General features: G+C 50.8%; 1 protein-coding gene across 1 annotated transcript; it reads right to left on the bottom strand.

Annotated features, from left to right (window-relative positions):
- Positions 1 to 655: 655 nt before the first annotated feature.
- STX4 (syntaxin 4) lies at positions 656 to 5,781 on the bottom strand. Its single transcript, XM_036118962.2, has 11 exons — positions 5,507 to 5,781; positions 5,217 to 5,318; positions 5,004 to 5,103; positions 4,794 to 4,868; positions 4,213 to 4,283; positions 2,551 to 2,659; positions 2,402 to 2,478; positions 2,045 to 2,182; positions 1,204 to 1,314; positions 1,005 to 1,103; positions 656 to 909 (listed from the first exon to the last, which is right to left on the bottom strand). Exons 1-10 carry the CDS (start codon positions 5,534 to 5,536, stop codon positions 1,023 to 1,025), a joined length of 894 nt encoding a protein of 297 aa, XP_035974855.1. The 5' UTR covers positions 5,537 to 5,781; the 3' UTR covers positions 656 to 909; positions 1,005 to 1,022.
- Positions 5,782 to 13,074: the final 7,293 nt, after the last annotated feature.

Here is a 13,074-nt window from a genome sequence, read left to right on the forward strand (position 1 = left end):
GGGCCTGGAGCTTAGGTGCCTCCGAGAAACCAGGGGTCAGGCTCCTCCCCCTCTTCTACTGCTTCAGCCACATAGCTCCCCAGTAACCAGGTGTGTTGATCCAGAGTCCCTGGCTCTCTAGGCCAGACTCTTAGGTCAAAGGCTATGCCTTTTTCTGGGCACAGGGCTGCTCCCCTCTGCCTGGAAACTCTCCCCCTGCTTCTTCCCAAACTGGCTCCTCCTCATTTAATGTTCCACTCAAATGTCGCCCCTTCTGAGACAGGCCTTTCCCTGTTCACTGTATCTGAAGTAACAGCCTCCATTACTCACGGTGCCTCTTCCCGGCCTCAGGAATACCCGATGCCCACACACATCTCACCTATGTCCCAGCCTGGCCTGGCCCAGCTTCACTGCTCTGGGGTTAGGGGCTCCCAGTAGTCTTTCCCCAAGGACAATACTGAGCCAGATGCGGGTGTTAGCCCCTCCCTGTCCCACCTGTTCCTACGGAGAGAAGGGCAGTGCCAGCTTGCTGTGGTCACAGCACCTAGAATGGTCTGATTTGAGTTTCCGTCGGCTGGGCCTGGCCCCAAGGATGGCCAGGAAAAGGGGAGGCTGGACGCCTGAAGGGCCTGGGCTGGCCCTTCCAGGAACACACATGCACATGGCAGTCTCCAAGCACTTTTTTTTTTTTTTTAATTTCTTACAAAACCGTGTGTCCCAGCCAAACAGGACGCTGCAGGCCGTCCCCCAGGCATTGTGGCCTGAGTGGGGAAGCCCCCATGAATGAGAGGCTGGCAACCCCAGGAGAACTGTCCGCCCCTCTGCTCAGGGCCAGTGTGAGGAAGGGGGTCCCGCTGGAGGCTCTGTCCTGCCCTCCCCCCTCAGCTGCTGGGAGAGAGGGCAGGCCTGGGTCTCTGGTGCTCTTAGTGCCTGCAAGGGAAGGAGGGAGAAGAGGGTCTGAGGGGACGAGGAAAGGCTGGGGCCTGGGATGAGGCAGGCCAGGGGGCAGGCCCACAGTATCTCACCAAGAACGTGCGAAGCTCTCAAACCAATGTGGCGATACCAATGATGACTGCCACAATGACGACAGTGACAGACACACAGATGGCGATCAAGACTTTCTTCTGCAGGAGAGGAGTTCAGGGAAACTCACTCAGGAGGGGAGGGAAGGCCACCAGGGCCGGGGAGGGGAGGGGAGAAGAGGGGAGGGGAGGGGAGGCTCACCTTCCGAGCCTTCTTCTGGTTTTCGAGGGCAATCTTGACATGTTCCTGCCCGCGTTCCACATAGTCTGCTGAGCTCAGGATGTTCTTCTCAATCCGGTTGATCATCTCCCCCTGCTCAGAGGAGGGGGTGGTTCAGGCAGGTAGGGATGACCAGGGGTGGAGGGCCCAGCAGCCCCTCTGCTTGCTCTCGCTAGCCGCCTGAAGGACGTCTGCTGGCAGCAAACACAGCACTAACAAAGGTGTGGGGCAGGACCACATCTGACAAAAGTTCGCACACCTGAGGGTGGCTTCCGGACTCCCTTTTATCATGTGGTCCCGTCCGCCCTGCTCCCTTACCCCCTACAACCTTCATTTGCTGTGGTAGCTTGGAGCCAAGTGCTCATACCTTTTCACAGAGGGTGAACTTTTGTCCCTTCGTAATCTGTCTGCATTCGCCCATTCTTCTAGGCCTGCCTCTCAACAGCTGTGAAGCCCTCCCCATCCCTGCCTCCTCATGGCACCGCCAGCCTTCAGGTCCTAGTACTCCTACTGAATGAAATCCCTCCCCCAGTGGCCCCAAGGCCACTGGCTGCAGCACTAGGGGTCAGCTCCTCCAGGACGGGGCTGGAAGCTTACCTCACCCCATGAAACCAGGGGCAGCGGAAGACCACCACTTCCCACCCCAACCTCATACAGACTTGCGGAGGCAGGCCCTCTGAGGAGTGAGGGCCAGCCTGGGGGCGGGGGGGACAAAAGCCTCGGGGAGAGAGGCTGGAGGGTGGAGATGGGCCGACAGTCACAGCGGGGGTTCTGACTGAACACGGTCTCACGTCAAGCCCAGCCGGCCATCTTGGGTGCCCACCTGCATCTCCACTTCAGTAGCCAGAAAAGTGAAGATCTCATGAAGTTCACGGATACTGCGTTCAAGCTGCTGGATCTCACTGTGCCGGGCAGAGATCTCATTTAGGGCCTGTCGAGTCACCTGTGTGTCCTTCAGTATCTGGGGAGTGGATAGGAACGGACAGACAGGTCACGGGGAACCCGGCAGCAGGTCAGAAGTTCCTGTTGAGCTCTCAGGCAGCCCTCGGGCTTAGAACTGGGGCTGGGGCCCCGATGAGTGACTCTAGGCCTGCTAACTCCTTCCCCTCCGGGCCTCCGTATCCCCTCAATCAGAGAAGATGAGAGTCCCAGAAGAGGGAGGCTAGCTGTGGCCACTCACATTGGACACAAACACCTCGCTCTGCCCACTGTCCAGCATCTGCTCCAGCTCCTCATCAGACACCATTCCAGCATTCGCTGTGAAGGAAAAGGCCAGGCTCAGAGCTGGGTCAGGTTACCTGACCCTGGAGGCCAGACGCCACAACTCACTGATCTTCAGCTGCCGCCGAATCCGCTCCACGTTCTTCTCCCGGTATTCGGACTGCGTCAAGTTGCACTTGTTGATGAGTTCCACGAATTGCTGGGACAGGACCCCGTGCTAGGGGTAGAGAATATAGGCTGGGCACCCCGGAAGGATTTGGCCTCAACATCCCCACAGGTACAGCGAGCAAACAGCGTAAGCTGTTCTAGGTGCCTGCCCCCTTGACCACCATTCTCTCAAAGTAAAAGCCAAAGCCCTTACCAGGGCTTATGAGGCCCTGCATGACCTTCCCTTTCCCCCATTTCCCCTGTGACCTTACCTCCTCCAGCCGTTCCCTCCCTCACTCCCTCCAACCATGGTGGACTCCTCCCCCCTCGCCCACCAAAGCCACCCCCACCTCAGACTTCTGCATTCACTGCTCCCTGGGCCTAGAATGCTCATGCCCCACAGAGGTCACCTTCTGCCATCCAAGTACTAACCAGGCCCGACCCTGCTTAGCTTCCGAGATCAGATGAGATCGGGCGCGTTCTGGGTTGAGGTCAGCTTCTGAATGAGGTTTTCTCTACCTTACTAAAACTGCAACCTGCCTTCTCCCAGCACTCTCAACCCCTCTTCTCCTCAGTTTTCCCCTTAATGCTTAACTCTGTTCTAAAATAATGTACATATTCACTATGGTGTTTGTCTCTCCCCACCAGAACGTAAGCTCCATGAGGATAGGGTTCTTTGGTTCACTGCTGGATCCCCAACAGCTAGAAAAGGGTCTAGCACACAGTAGGCATTCAATAAATACCTGTGAATGCTTGCTGAACACCAGCCTCACTGCTTAGACTAATATACCTGGAGGTCAGTCCATTGCCTAGATTTTACAGGTCCAGCTGCGCCCTCAGCCTCTCACACCGATGACCACTACAGGCTCCCCCTGAAACATCCTCTCATCTTGTCCATTCCCCTGTTGCCTTCAATGTGTTCATTCCTTGGAGCTCCTTCCTCAGAGACATATCTGCTCTCCTGCCTTCAGCTGCACCCTTGCAAGATGCCCAAACTGCTCTACCTTCAATCTAGGGGACTTGCTGAGCTCTGGGCCCACCTACTCCAACTCTGACCTCCAGGAAGTCAAATTACTCCTCACTGGGCACCCGGGGTGGGGGGGTGGGCAGTTAGATCACCTCAAATCTCCTTACTAAGACGTTGATTCAGTGACCTTCCGCCTCCAGGGAAGTTCCTCTTCCTGACTTCCTGAATTCCACCCATGGGGCAGAGCATGTCCCTGTCACATGGGCAGGAAACCTCCCAGTCATTTATGACTGTTCCCCCTTCTTCCCTGGGCAGGGATATTAGCTACCACCCTATGTGAGTAATGTCTTTGTCATCTAGTCAAGCTTGACTCCCCATCTTGGTTTCTAGAAAGCATGCCTTCCACAGCCAAACCCAGGTCATATCTGGGGACTCAGCAACTTCTCATTAAATGGACAAGGTGACAGGATGTTAAGTGGACTGGGAGTCGGGAGTCTTGACCTTGGGCAAGTCCTTTTTCTCTCTCAACCTCAGTTTCCCCATTTGAAAACCATCAGGTTGGACTTGATCTCTAAGAGCCCTTCCTCCTTACTTCGGCCATCTAATGATCTATGAAACCCTTGCAAAATGTCTTAGTTCTGGGAATAATAACCCACCTGGGTTTTTCTCATCCTTGTGTTGACTGAGTTATAATTCTCATCAGCTTCCTCATTCTGGGGCTCTATGGCTGTGGGAAGATACAAGGGTATTAGTGGGGAAGGGGATTTGATCTGTGATTTCGGAAAATCATGTGGGAACCAGGACACAGGGCCAGGGCCATACCCCATCCATATAACAGAGAGGTGCTTATCTCCATGGGATTCTTTTGGGAATTATAATTGATCATAAATGACTAATTCTGAGCCTCTGATGGGAGAAAGTATATTTTTCTTTGCAGTACATCAGAGAATTCCCACAGGTGTACAAAGGCCTCTTGAGAAACCCCCATCTGCCTGTCCAAACAATGCACATTGGGCAGCAAGAATTGTAGGAGTAAATAGTTTCCTTTCAAATAAAGGAGTTCGAGAGGCAGGCATGTGCCGTGCAAAGTAGGAAGCCAGGAGAAAGAGATTCTAGGCCTAGGCCTGCTGTGTGACCTGGATACATCACTGGCCTCTCTGGGCCACACACTCCCCAGATATACCAGGAGCTGGGCTGGACCACAGGGAAGGATCTGTCTGAGGCCCTAGGAGCTCACCCTTCAGCTGCGATCGGATCTCCCTCCCCAGCTGTTTGATCTCCTCACGCAGGTTCTGCAGGTCCTGCTTCATACCTGAACAAGAGAAAGCCATGACTCCCAAACAGCAGCCCCTACCTCAACAAACCTCCCTGGCCACCACCTGCATGGAACTACAATCCCCACAATCCCTCCGGCTGGGCTTGCGTTTGCACTTGGGGTTTCACTCACTTTCCTCGGGAAGGGGCGTGGCCAGGATGGTGACCTGCTGCTTCTCCAACTCCCGGACTTTATTCTCCAGCTTGACAATAGTCTGTCGAATTGTCCGGACCTGAGGAAGGTGACCGAGAGGGCTGAAGGAGATAAGGGGGTACTCCAGACCGCGCTGCTCCTCGGGTCATCCAGCCCCCTCGCGAAGACAGGGCAGAGACCCCAGCTTCTTACCTTCTGGAAGAACTCATCGTCCGGGCTCCCCAGCCGTGCCGTGCCCGGGTGTACCACCAGCGCGACCCGTTCCTTGTCCTCATCGTCCGAGCTGTCATCCCCCTGCCAGGGCCGGGGTCACTGGCATCACTTCCTTGCTGTTGCTTTCTCCCCGCAGGACTCACGGACTTCCGGGTCTTTGCTTCCTAGCCCTCAACCACCCCTCCCTGCCCCGAAGACCAGGAGTCCTGTATTCCAGCCAGACCCCGTCCCGTCCGCCCGTGTCCAACCCTGCAGCCCCCACTTCTCACCTGCCTCAGTTCGTGGGTCCTGTCGCGCATGGTGGCCCGAGCTCCCTCTCCCCGGCGCCGGAGCCCCGAGGGCCTCAAGACTAAGTTTGGAACTCCCGTACCGCACTCGCACTCTGACAGTGACACTCCCCTCCGCCCTCACCCTGCGGACCCCCAAACCCCCCCACGAGCCACCAGAGGCTCTGTCCCGGGCACCATCCACAGTCAATGGGAAGAAGCCGACCTCGGGGACCCCCCAAGATTCCACAGGTTGGAATTCCCTTTTCTTTTCCCCCCCTCCCGCACCCGCAGCCTCAGCCCCGCCCCTCTGGGATGATCGGGGCATGCGCACGGGGTCGCGTCTCCTCCTCGCCCGAGGGAGAGGCTGAGGTCGGAAGCTGCGGCGCCCCGAACGGAAGCAAAGCTGCCAGGACGTGAGAACCCGCCCCCTTTGCCGGAACTGTCGCATCTTCCAACGGAAATCTAGTTGCCAAACCGGGTGGGAATGCGTCATTGGTGCGTAATCTAAGAGGCCCTGCATCTCACATCACCCCATGGTGCCCCCCCCACGTCACATGACCGGCCCGGTCCCACCTTCGCGGACCACAGAACGTGACGCTTTGATTGTCACGTGTCTCGGCGCTGTCAACTCCGTCTCTGGAACACCCTTCTCCCCACGACGTCTCCGGCACCCTGGCGCCCAAGCTGCGCCCCTCCAGCCCCCACGAAGCGGGGAGGGGGCTGCTGGCTATCCCCAGAGACCTTTTGAGGCAGTGGGTGGTAGGCCCCTTGCTGAATTCGGCTTCATTTCTTTTGGGTCCGGGGGTGTGGGCAGACAGAGAACTTAGAATTCGCGGCTGTCACCATCATGGGACCTTGAAATTCAGAGAATAATAAGATCCAGCGTCAGAGAATTGCAGGGTTTTGTAGGCAGAGAATCTGGGGGTGGAAAGTGACCTCACCCGAGGCAGAAATCTCTTCTCCCGCATACTCCTGGCGCAGCCTCTGACAGGTGGGCGGCTGGCGCCCTGCTTGAACACTGCAGTTCCGCCGCACTCACCACCTTCTGAGCATGAGACCATTTCAGGGCAACTAAAGCTGAGAAAAGTGTCTGTATTACATTGAGCAGTCTGCCACTTACGTCTAACTCCCTACCTAGCATCTGGGTCTACCCTCTGAAGCCCGCAAAAAAAATCTGCACACATTCCACATTATAGTGGACTGTGAGCTCTTGAGGTCGGGGCATGGCAGTCCTGTTCTTACCTGAATCCCCAGTACCCAGCACATATGGGTCCTCAATAAATATCTCTGGACAGAAACTTAGCCTTTCATGTATCTGAAGATAAAGCTCGTGGTTCCCTAGTCTTTCAGGCTTCAGCCTCTCATGGTGACACTGCCCTAGCCCTCTAGATGGTCACTTATTCAATGGATATTTATTGGGCATTTATTATGGGCCAGAGACTGTCCTAGGGGTCAGAGATAAATCAGGGCCTAAAAGACAAAACACCTTTCACTTATGAAACTTACATTATGTAAGAGGAGTCCCCAAGGCCACTCAGTGAGTCTCAGCATAGGCAGAATAAAAATCAGGTCTCCTGGATTCCAGGGCTCTTTCCAGGGAACTTACATGAAGGTTCAAGCAAAGGAAAGAATGGCCCCTCTCTAGTATGCCCCGGTAAGGAAATCTAGGTTCCTGTGACTGAGTTGGTATGGATTTCTGGAAAGTGACTTCTTTGTCTCTGGGCCTCAACCTCCCATCTATACAATGGGTGGCCTAGAGGGATGGGGAGATCATCTTTATGGGTGTTCCTTGCTCTAAAGTTCATTGATTATGAGGTTGGAAACTGTAAAAATGCTGTCTGATTCTACTCGAAGGGCTTTGATCCTTCTATACCCTTCAGAACCCAGCTCACCTGGGGTTGGGAACGAAGGAGTGAAGATGGTGTGCAGCTCTGATCAACCTACAGGAGGAATGAAGGGTTGGAGGGATTTCGGGAGGCCAAGCCCTGCCCCTTGGGGTCCCCTGGAGATCATGAAGAAGGATTTCTCCACTTTAGGGTCTTTTATATCAGCCTCTGCCTCCCTGCCTCCCCCCATTCCCTCTCTCTCTCTCTCTCTCTTTCTCTCTCTCTCTCATACTCTGTCTCTCTGAGTGGGACAGTGGAAGGGCTTTTGGACATCTGACTCCCAGTCCTGCATGTGGTCTTGAATAACTCATTGCTCTTCTCTGGGACTTAATTTCTCCATTTGACAACTTGGTCTGGTAATTTCTGCCTTGCCTAAGGTAAGAATTGAACAGTATCAAGTGAGGTGAGAAAGACTATGGAAGCATCTTGTGAACTGTTGACGGTTGCTCCCTCTGTGGGCTTTTACGACTGTGGGTTCCAGCTCTCTCTAGGACCACCAGTCCCACCTGCCTCTCTGTTAGCCTCTTGATGGTTTGCCTTCTCAGTTCCCAGCTGTGATCTGGAGTTGTTGGTGCCTTTGTTAAATTTCCCAGGATTATGATACTCATTACTGTATTTGTGGTCTCTGGGTGGGATCACAGGGTTTGGAATGGTGGCTTAAGGTCACCGGAAGCTGGGCTTAAAGCCTCCTGGAGTGGTATGTGGAGAGGGTGGGGCGCAGGGTCCATATGGGGAGAATGGCTCTGGAGATGGAGTTCTCCAGAGCTGAGTCCTTATCTCTATTTCATGACTTGGGGGTTATTCCTTTTGGGACCTCTGAACAAGCTGGAAGTGTGTGTTAAGTATATTGGGTCTTGGATGTGTAGGTATTAGGGCTGTGTATGTGTGTTCCTTTCAGTCTGTGGGAAGGTCAAACCCTACCCAGTCCCAAGGCATGGCAGCCGGTCCGGTCCCCTCCACCTGCAGGTCCATCTTACCAACATCCTACCTATACTGGAGCCAGATGACCTGGGCTGGAATCCCAGCTCATTCACCTCATCATACAACTCTCTAAGGCAAGTTACATAACTTTGCTATGCCTCAGTTCCCTCATTTGAGAAATGGGAACAATAACAGTACCAACCTCAAAGGATTGCCAGAAGGATTAAATGAGATGATATGTGTGAAGTGAATAGAACAGGGCCTGGTACGGACTGAGTGCTATGTAAGTGTTTGCTGCCATTATATGGCAGTGCTGCTGCTGATCGTTACCCTGAGGGGGTGAGCAGCCCCAGTGTCTCTGCACGGATTCCTCTCTGCTCCTTGTCCAGGGTCTCCTTCCGCCTTCCATCTCCTGCACCCCACTGTGCGTCAGGTACGAGGCTAGGGGCCTTGCCAGCTTCTCATGTCTCTCATGTCTCCACCTGGATCTGACACACCATGTATTTTTTTATATTATTTATATTAATTTTATATATTGTCTGTCTTCACTCCTCCTCTCCACCTACCAGAATGGAAGCTCCACGAGGACAAGGATTTTCCCCAGTACCTCCAGGAGCACCTGGCAAATGGTAGCTGGTCAATAAATATTCATGAATGAATGAAATTATTATTTTTAATATTTATAGAGCATTTGCTATGTGCCTGGCACCAGTATTAGCACTTTGTAAATATTAACTCATTTAATTTTCATAAGCAGTTCTATGAGATAGGTACTATTATTGTCCTCATTTTACAGGGGAGGAAACTGAGCCACAGAGGTATTAAGTAACTTGCCGAAGGTTACACACTAGTGAAGGAGAGAGTCGGGATTTGAACCCAGAAAGTGGAGCTCTAGGTTCTGTGCTCTTGTCCTCTCCACTATGATCCAAGGAAAACGTGGGCCGGGGGAAGGCGCACTGTGTCCACCTACCTTTGGGAACTTGCTGCCACCTGTTGATGCCCTGCTTTAGATCATCTGTGGGGAGGAGAGGGGGAAGACTTTGCCTGCAAGACTGAGCCTTCTCCCCTCCCCTGTCACAGGGTCTCTCTTCCACACCTGCTGGGTGGGGCTGACAGCTGGGAGGTTCTTTGTCTTCTTCCCACTCCCTGTTTGCTCTGGCCCCAGGAGCCAAAGATACTCATGCATGTTTCACATAAAGGGCTTCTGTTTATCCTACAAGTCTCTGAGGCGGTTTTTGTGCCGAGCCCCAAGGCCCACAGAGATGAAGCCCCCACAGCTTTCTCCTCATGATTGTGTTTGTGGCCTGACTTTGACCACTCCCTAGAGTTCCATCTGAGAACCTCTCCTCTTCAGACACTACACACAGTCTTGTGGCTTTAACTGGCTCCCAAATCCGTATCTCTAGGCTCACATTTTCTCCTGACCTCCAGATCCTTGAATCCACTTGTCTCCCGGACATCCCTTCCTGGAGGTCCCAGAGGCACCTTAAATTCAACAACATGTTTCAAACAGGATGCATCGTCTCCCCCTGAGAATCTCCTAAACTATCTTCTATTTCTCCTGTTGCCTCTCCACGTGGGTTACTCCTGATCACATGGGCCATAACCTTGGCCTTGAACTTCATTTTAAAAGTGATGGATCACACAATTTGTCAGGATAAGCTCCCCTAAAAATACTGGAAGAAAATATGGGCAAAAATCCTTTATAACTCTTAGAGTGAGGAAGCCTTTCCAACTCCAACTCAAAACTCAGAAGCTATAAAAGATTAATACATTTGTCTACATGGAAAAAAAGTCTGCATGGCAAAAAAACATCAAAGCAAAATCAAAAGACAATAAACTAGGAAAAAATATTTGCAGTTCTTATCATATACAAAGGGTAATCTCTCTGCTATTTAAAGGGCTTGTTCATATTGATAAGAAAGACCAACAGTTCAATAAAAAATGGGCAAAGAACATAACAGATCACAAAAGAGAAAATCCACAAGGCCTTAAACACATGCAGATGTTCAACTTCACCCATAATGAGAGAAATGAAAAGACAATGAAATGAAATGAAAAGAAATACTGAAATGCCTTTTTTTCCTTTATTGCATTAGCAATAACCCATTATATCTGACAAAACATTTTGTTTTGTCACTCTTTTGGCAAGACTGTGGGGAAACAGGGACTTTCACCCGTTGTTGGCAGGAATGCAAAATGGTACAACCCAGATAATATTTATCAAAATTATAAACGTATACACACTTTGAGCCAGCATTCTCACTTGTGAAAATCTATCTGAAAAGCTACCTGTATCAATTAGCTATTGCTTCCCAAGAAACCACCTTGATGCTTACTGGCATCAAACAACAACGATGTATTGTTTCTCCAGATTCTAAGGATGGCCGGGTGGTTTTTCTGCTGATCTTATCTTAGGTTACTCACGTGATGGCAGTCAGCGGGCACCTCAGCTGGGGCTGGATGGCCCATCGTGGCTGTCACACTCACTAGTCTGAGACCTTAGCTCTGACGGTTGAGTCAGCTGGGATGGCTGAGCCGCTCTCTCCATGTGGTACTTCATCCTGAGTTTGTTTGTTTAAGTCAGCTCTGTGTCCGATGTGGGGCTTGAACTCACAGCCCTGAGATCAGGGTTGCAGGCTCTACTGAGTGGGCCAGCCAGGTGCCCCCAGCCTGAGTTTCTTCATAGCATAGTGTCCTCATGGTTCCAAAAGGGTGAGAGTAGAAGCTGCAAGGTCTCTTGAGGCCCTGCTCAGAAGCTGTATGACATTACTTCTGCCATATTCAATTAGTCCAAACAAGTCACAAGTCCATGCCAGTGCAAAGGGGGGGGGGGAACAGAATTTTAACTCACGATATCTGCCCATGTATGAAATGACATATATATCAGTGTTACTCATTGGATTTTGTTTGCACATTTGTCCATCAGCAGGTAAGCAGCTGTCAAAAAGGATGAGGATGTTCATCCCATATAACGTGAGAGTGCTTTAAAATATCTTGTTAGTCAAATATCAAGGTGTAGAATGAGTATATCATGCTACTGTGGTATAAGAAAAGAAATGTGTCTGTGGGGCATGCACGTCTGTGTGTGTGTATGTGTGTGTGTGTGTGTGCGTGTGTGTATGCTTGTATCTTCAAAGAAATCCTGGAAAGTTACAGAAGAAACTAATAAAAGTGGTTCCCTACAGATGTTTCCTGAGAACAAGGTGGTACGCACCATTGTCAAGAGTAAGAATTTTCACTGTAAACCTTTTATGTCATTTAGATTTTTGAACCAGGTGAAAGTATTACCTATTTTAAATAACTGTATCAAAGAAAGAAGGTACCTTTGAATAATTTCAAACAAAGAAATATGTCTTAGTCATCTTGGGCTGCTGTTACAAAATACCACAGATTGCTGGCTTAACCAACAGACATTTATTTCTCACAGTTCTGGAGGCTGGAAGAAGAAGATCAGGGTGCTACAGATTTGGTTCTTGGTGAGGGGTCTCTTCCTGGATTGCGGATGGATTGCTGCATCTTCGCATGGCAAAAGGAGGACGCTCCGGTGTCTCTTCCTTTTCTTATAAGGGCTCCAATCCCATCAGGGTCTCCACCCTTGTGACTTCTTCTAAACCTATTTGCCTCCCAAAGGCCCACCCCCTGATACTGTTACAGTGGGGGTTCGGGCTTCAACATATGAATTTGGGGGGGACACATTCAGCCCATAACAGAATACTATGATCAAATTTTCATTTTACAATGATCCTGCTGGTAGCCATGTGCACGGCCACCACAGATGGCTATCACACAAGAGAGTCACCAACCACATTGTGCACATTCGCATATTTGAATATTTATTACAATTGTCTGACAGATGGAGGTAGAGTGTCCTGAGGAAGGGACACCTTTTTCTATTTGCACAAAGGCGCAATTGCCCTGGCCAGGTGAAGGTTGATTGGGAAATCAGTTACCAAATAATGAGGCCTGGAGTTGGGGATGGAACATCCATTAAAGTGACAGAGTCTATCAAACATGGTTGCAGATTGGAAAAATTGGTAAGGGAGTAGGAGGGTCCTAGATCACCCCTGGATATCTGGCTCTTGCTATATGTGGAGGCAAGTTTGCGGGAATAAGGGAAATTATTTAAAATAAACTGCCTTTATAAATCATAGCAACAGACTATTAGGAAATGTAAAAATACCATTTATAGAAATATATAGTGCCTAAGTAAACCTTTTAAAAATACGTTAATGTCTTTTATGACAGAACATTTTACTTTTTTTTAAGATTTTATTTACTTATTTTAGGGGGGGAGGGGCAGAGAGGGAGAGAGAGAATCTCAAGCAGACTCCTGATGAGCACAGAGCCTGATGTGGGCCTCGATCTCATGACCCCAAGATCATGACCCAAGCTGAAATCAAGGGTCGGACGCTCAACCCCCTGAGCCACCCAGGCGCCCCATGACAGAACACTTTAAATTTTATCAAAAGCGGGGTGCCTGGGTGGCTCTGTCGTTAAGTGTCTGCCTTCGGCTCAGGTCATGACCCCAGGGTCCTGGGATCGAGCCACACATCGGGCTCTCTGCTTGGCGGGAAGCCTGCTTCTCCCTCTCCCACTCCCCCTGCTTGTGTTCCGTCTTTCGCTATCTCTGTCAAATAAATAAATAAAATCTTTAAAAAAATAAATTTTATCAAAAAATTTTAAAGAAATCCAAAACTAATGGGTAGATATACCATGGAAATGGACAGGACGATGTCGATATTGTAATGACATCAGTTC

Source organism: Halichoerus grypus, chromosome 6, assembly GCF_964656455.1.
Source record: "Halichoerus grypus chromosome 6, mHalGry1.hap1.1, whole genome shotgun sequence".
Classification (NCBI taxonomy): Eukaryota; Metazoa; Chordata; class Mammalia; order Carnivora; family Phocidae; genus Halichoerus; species Halichoerus grypus.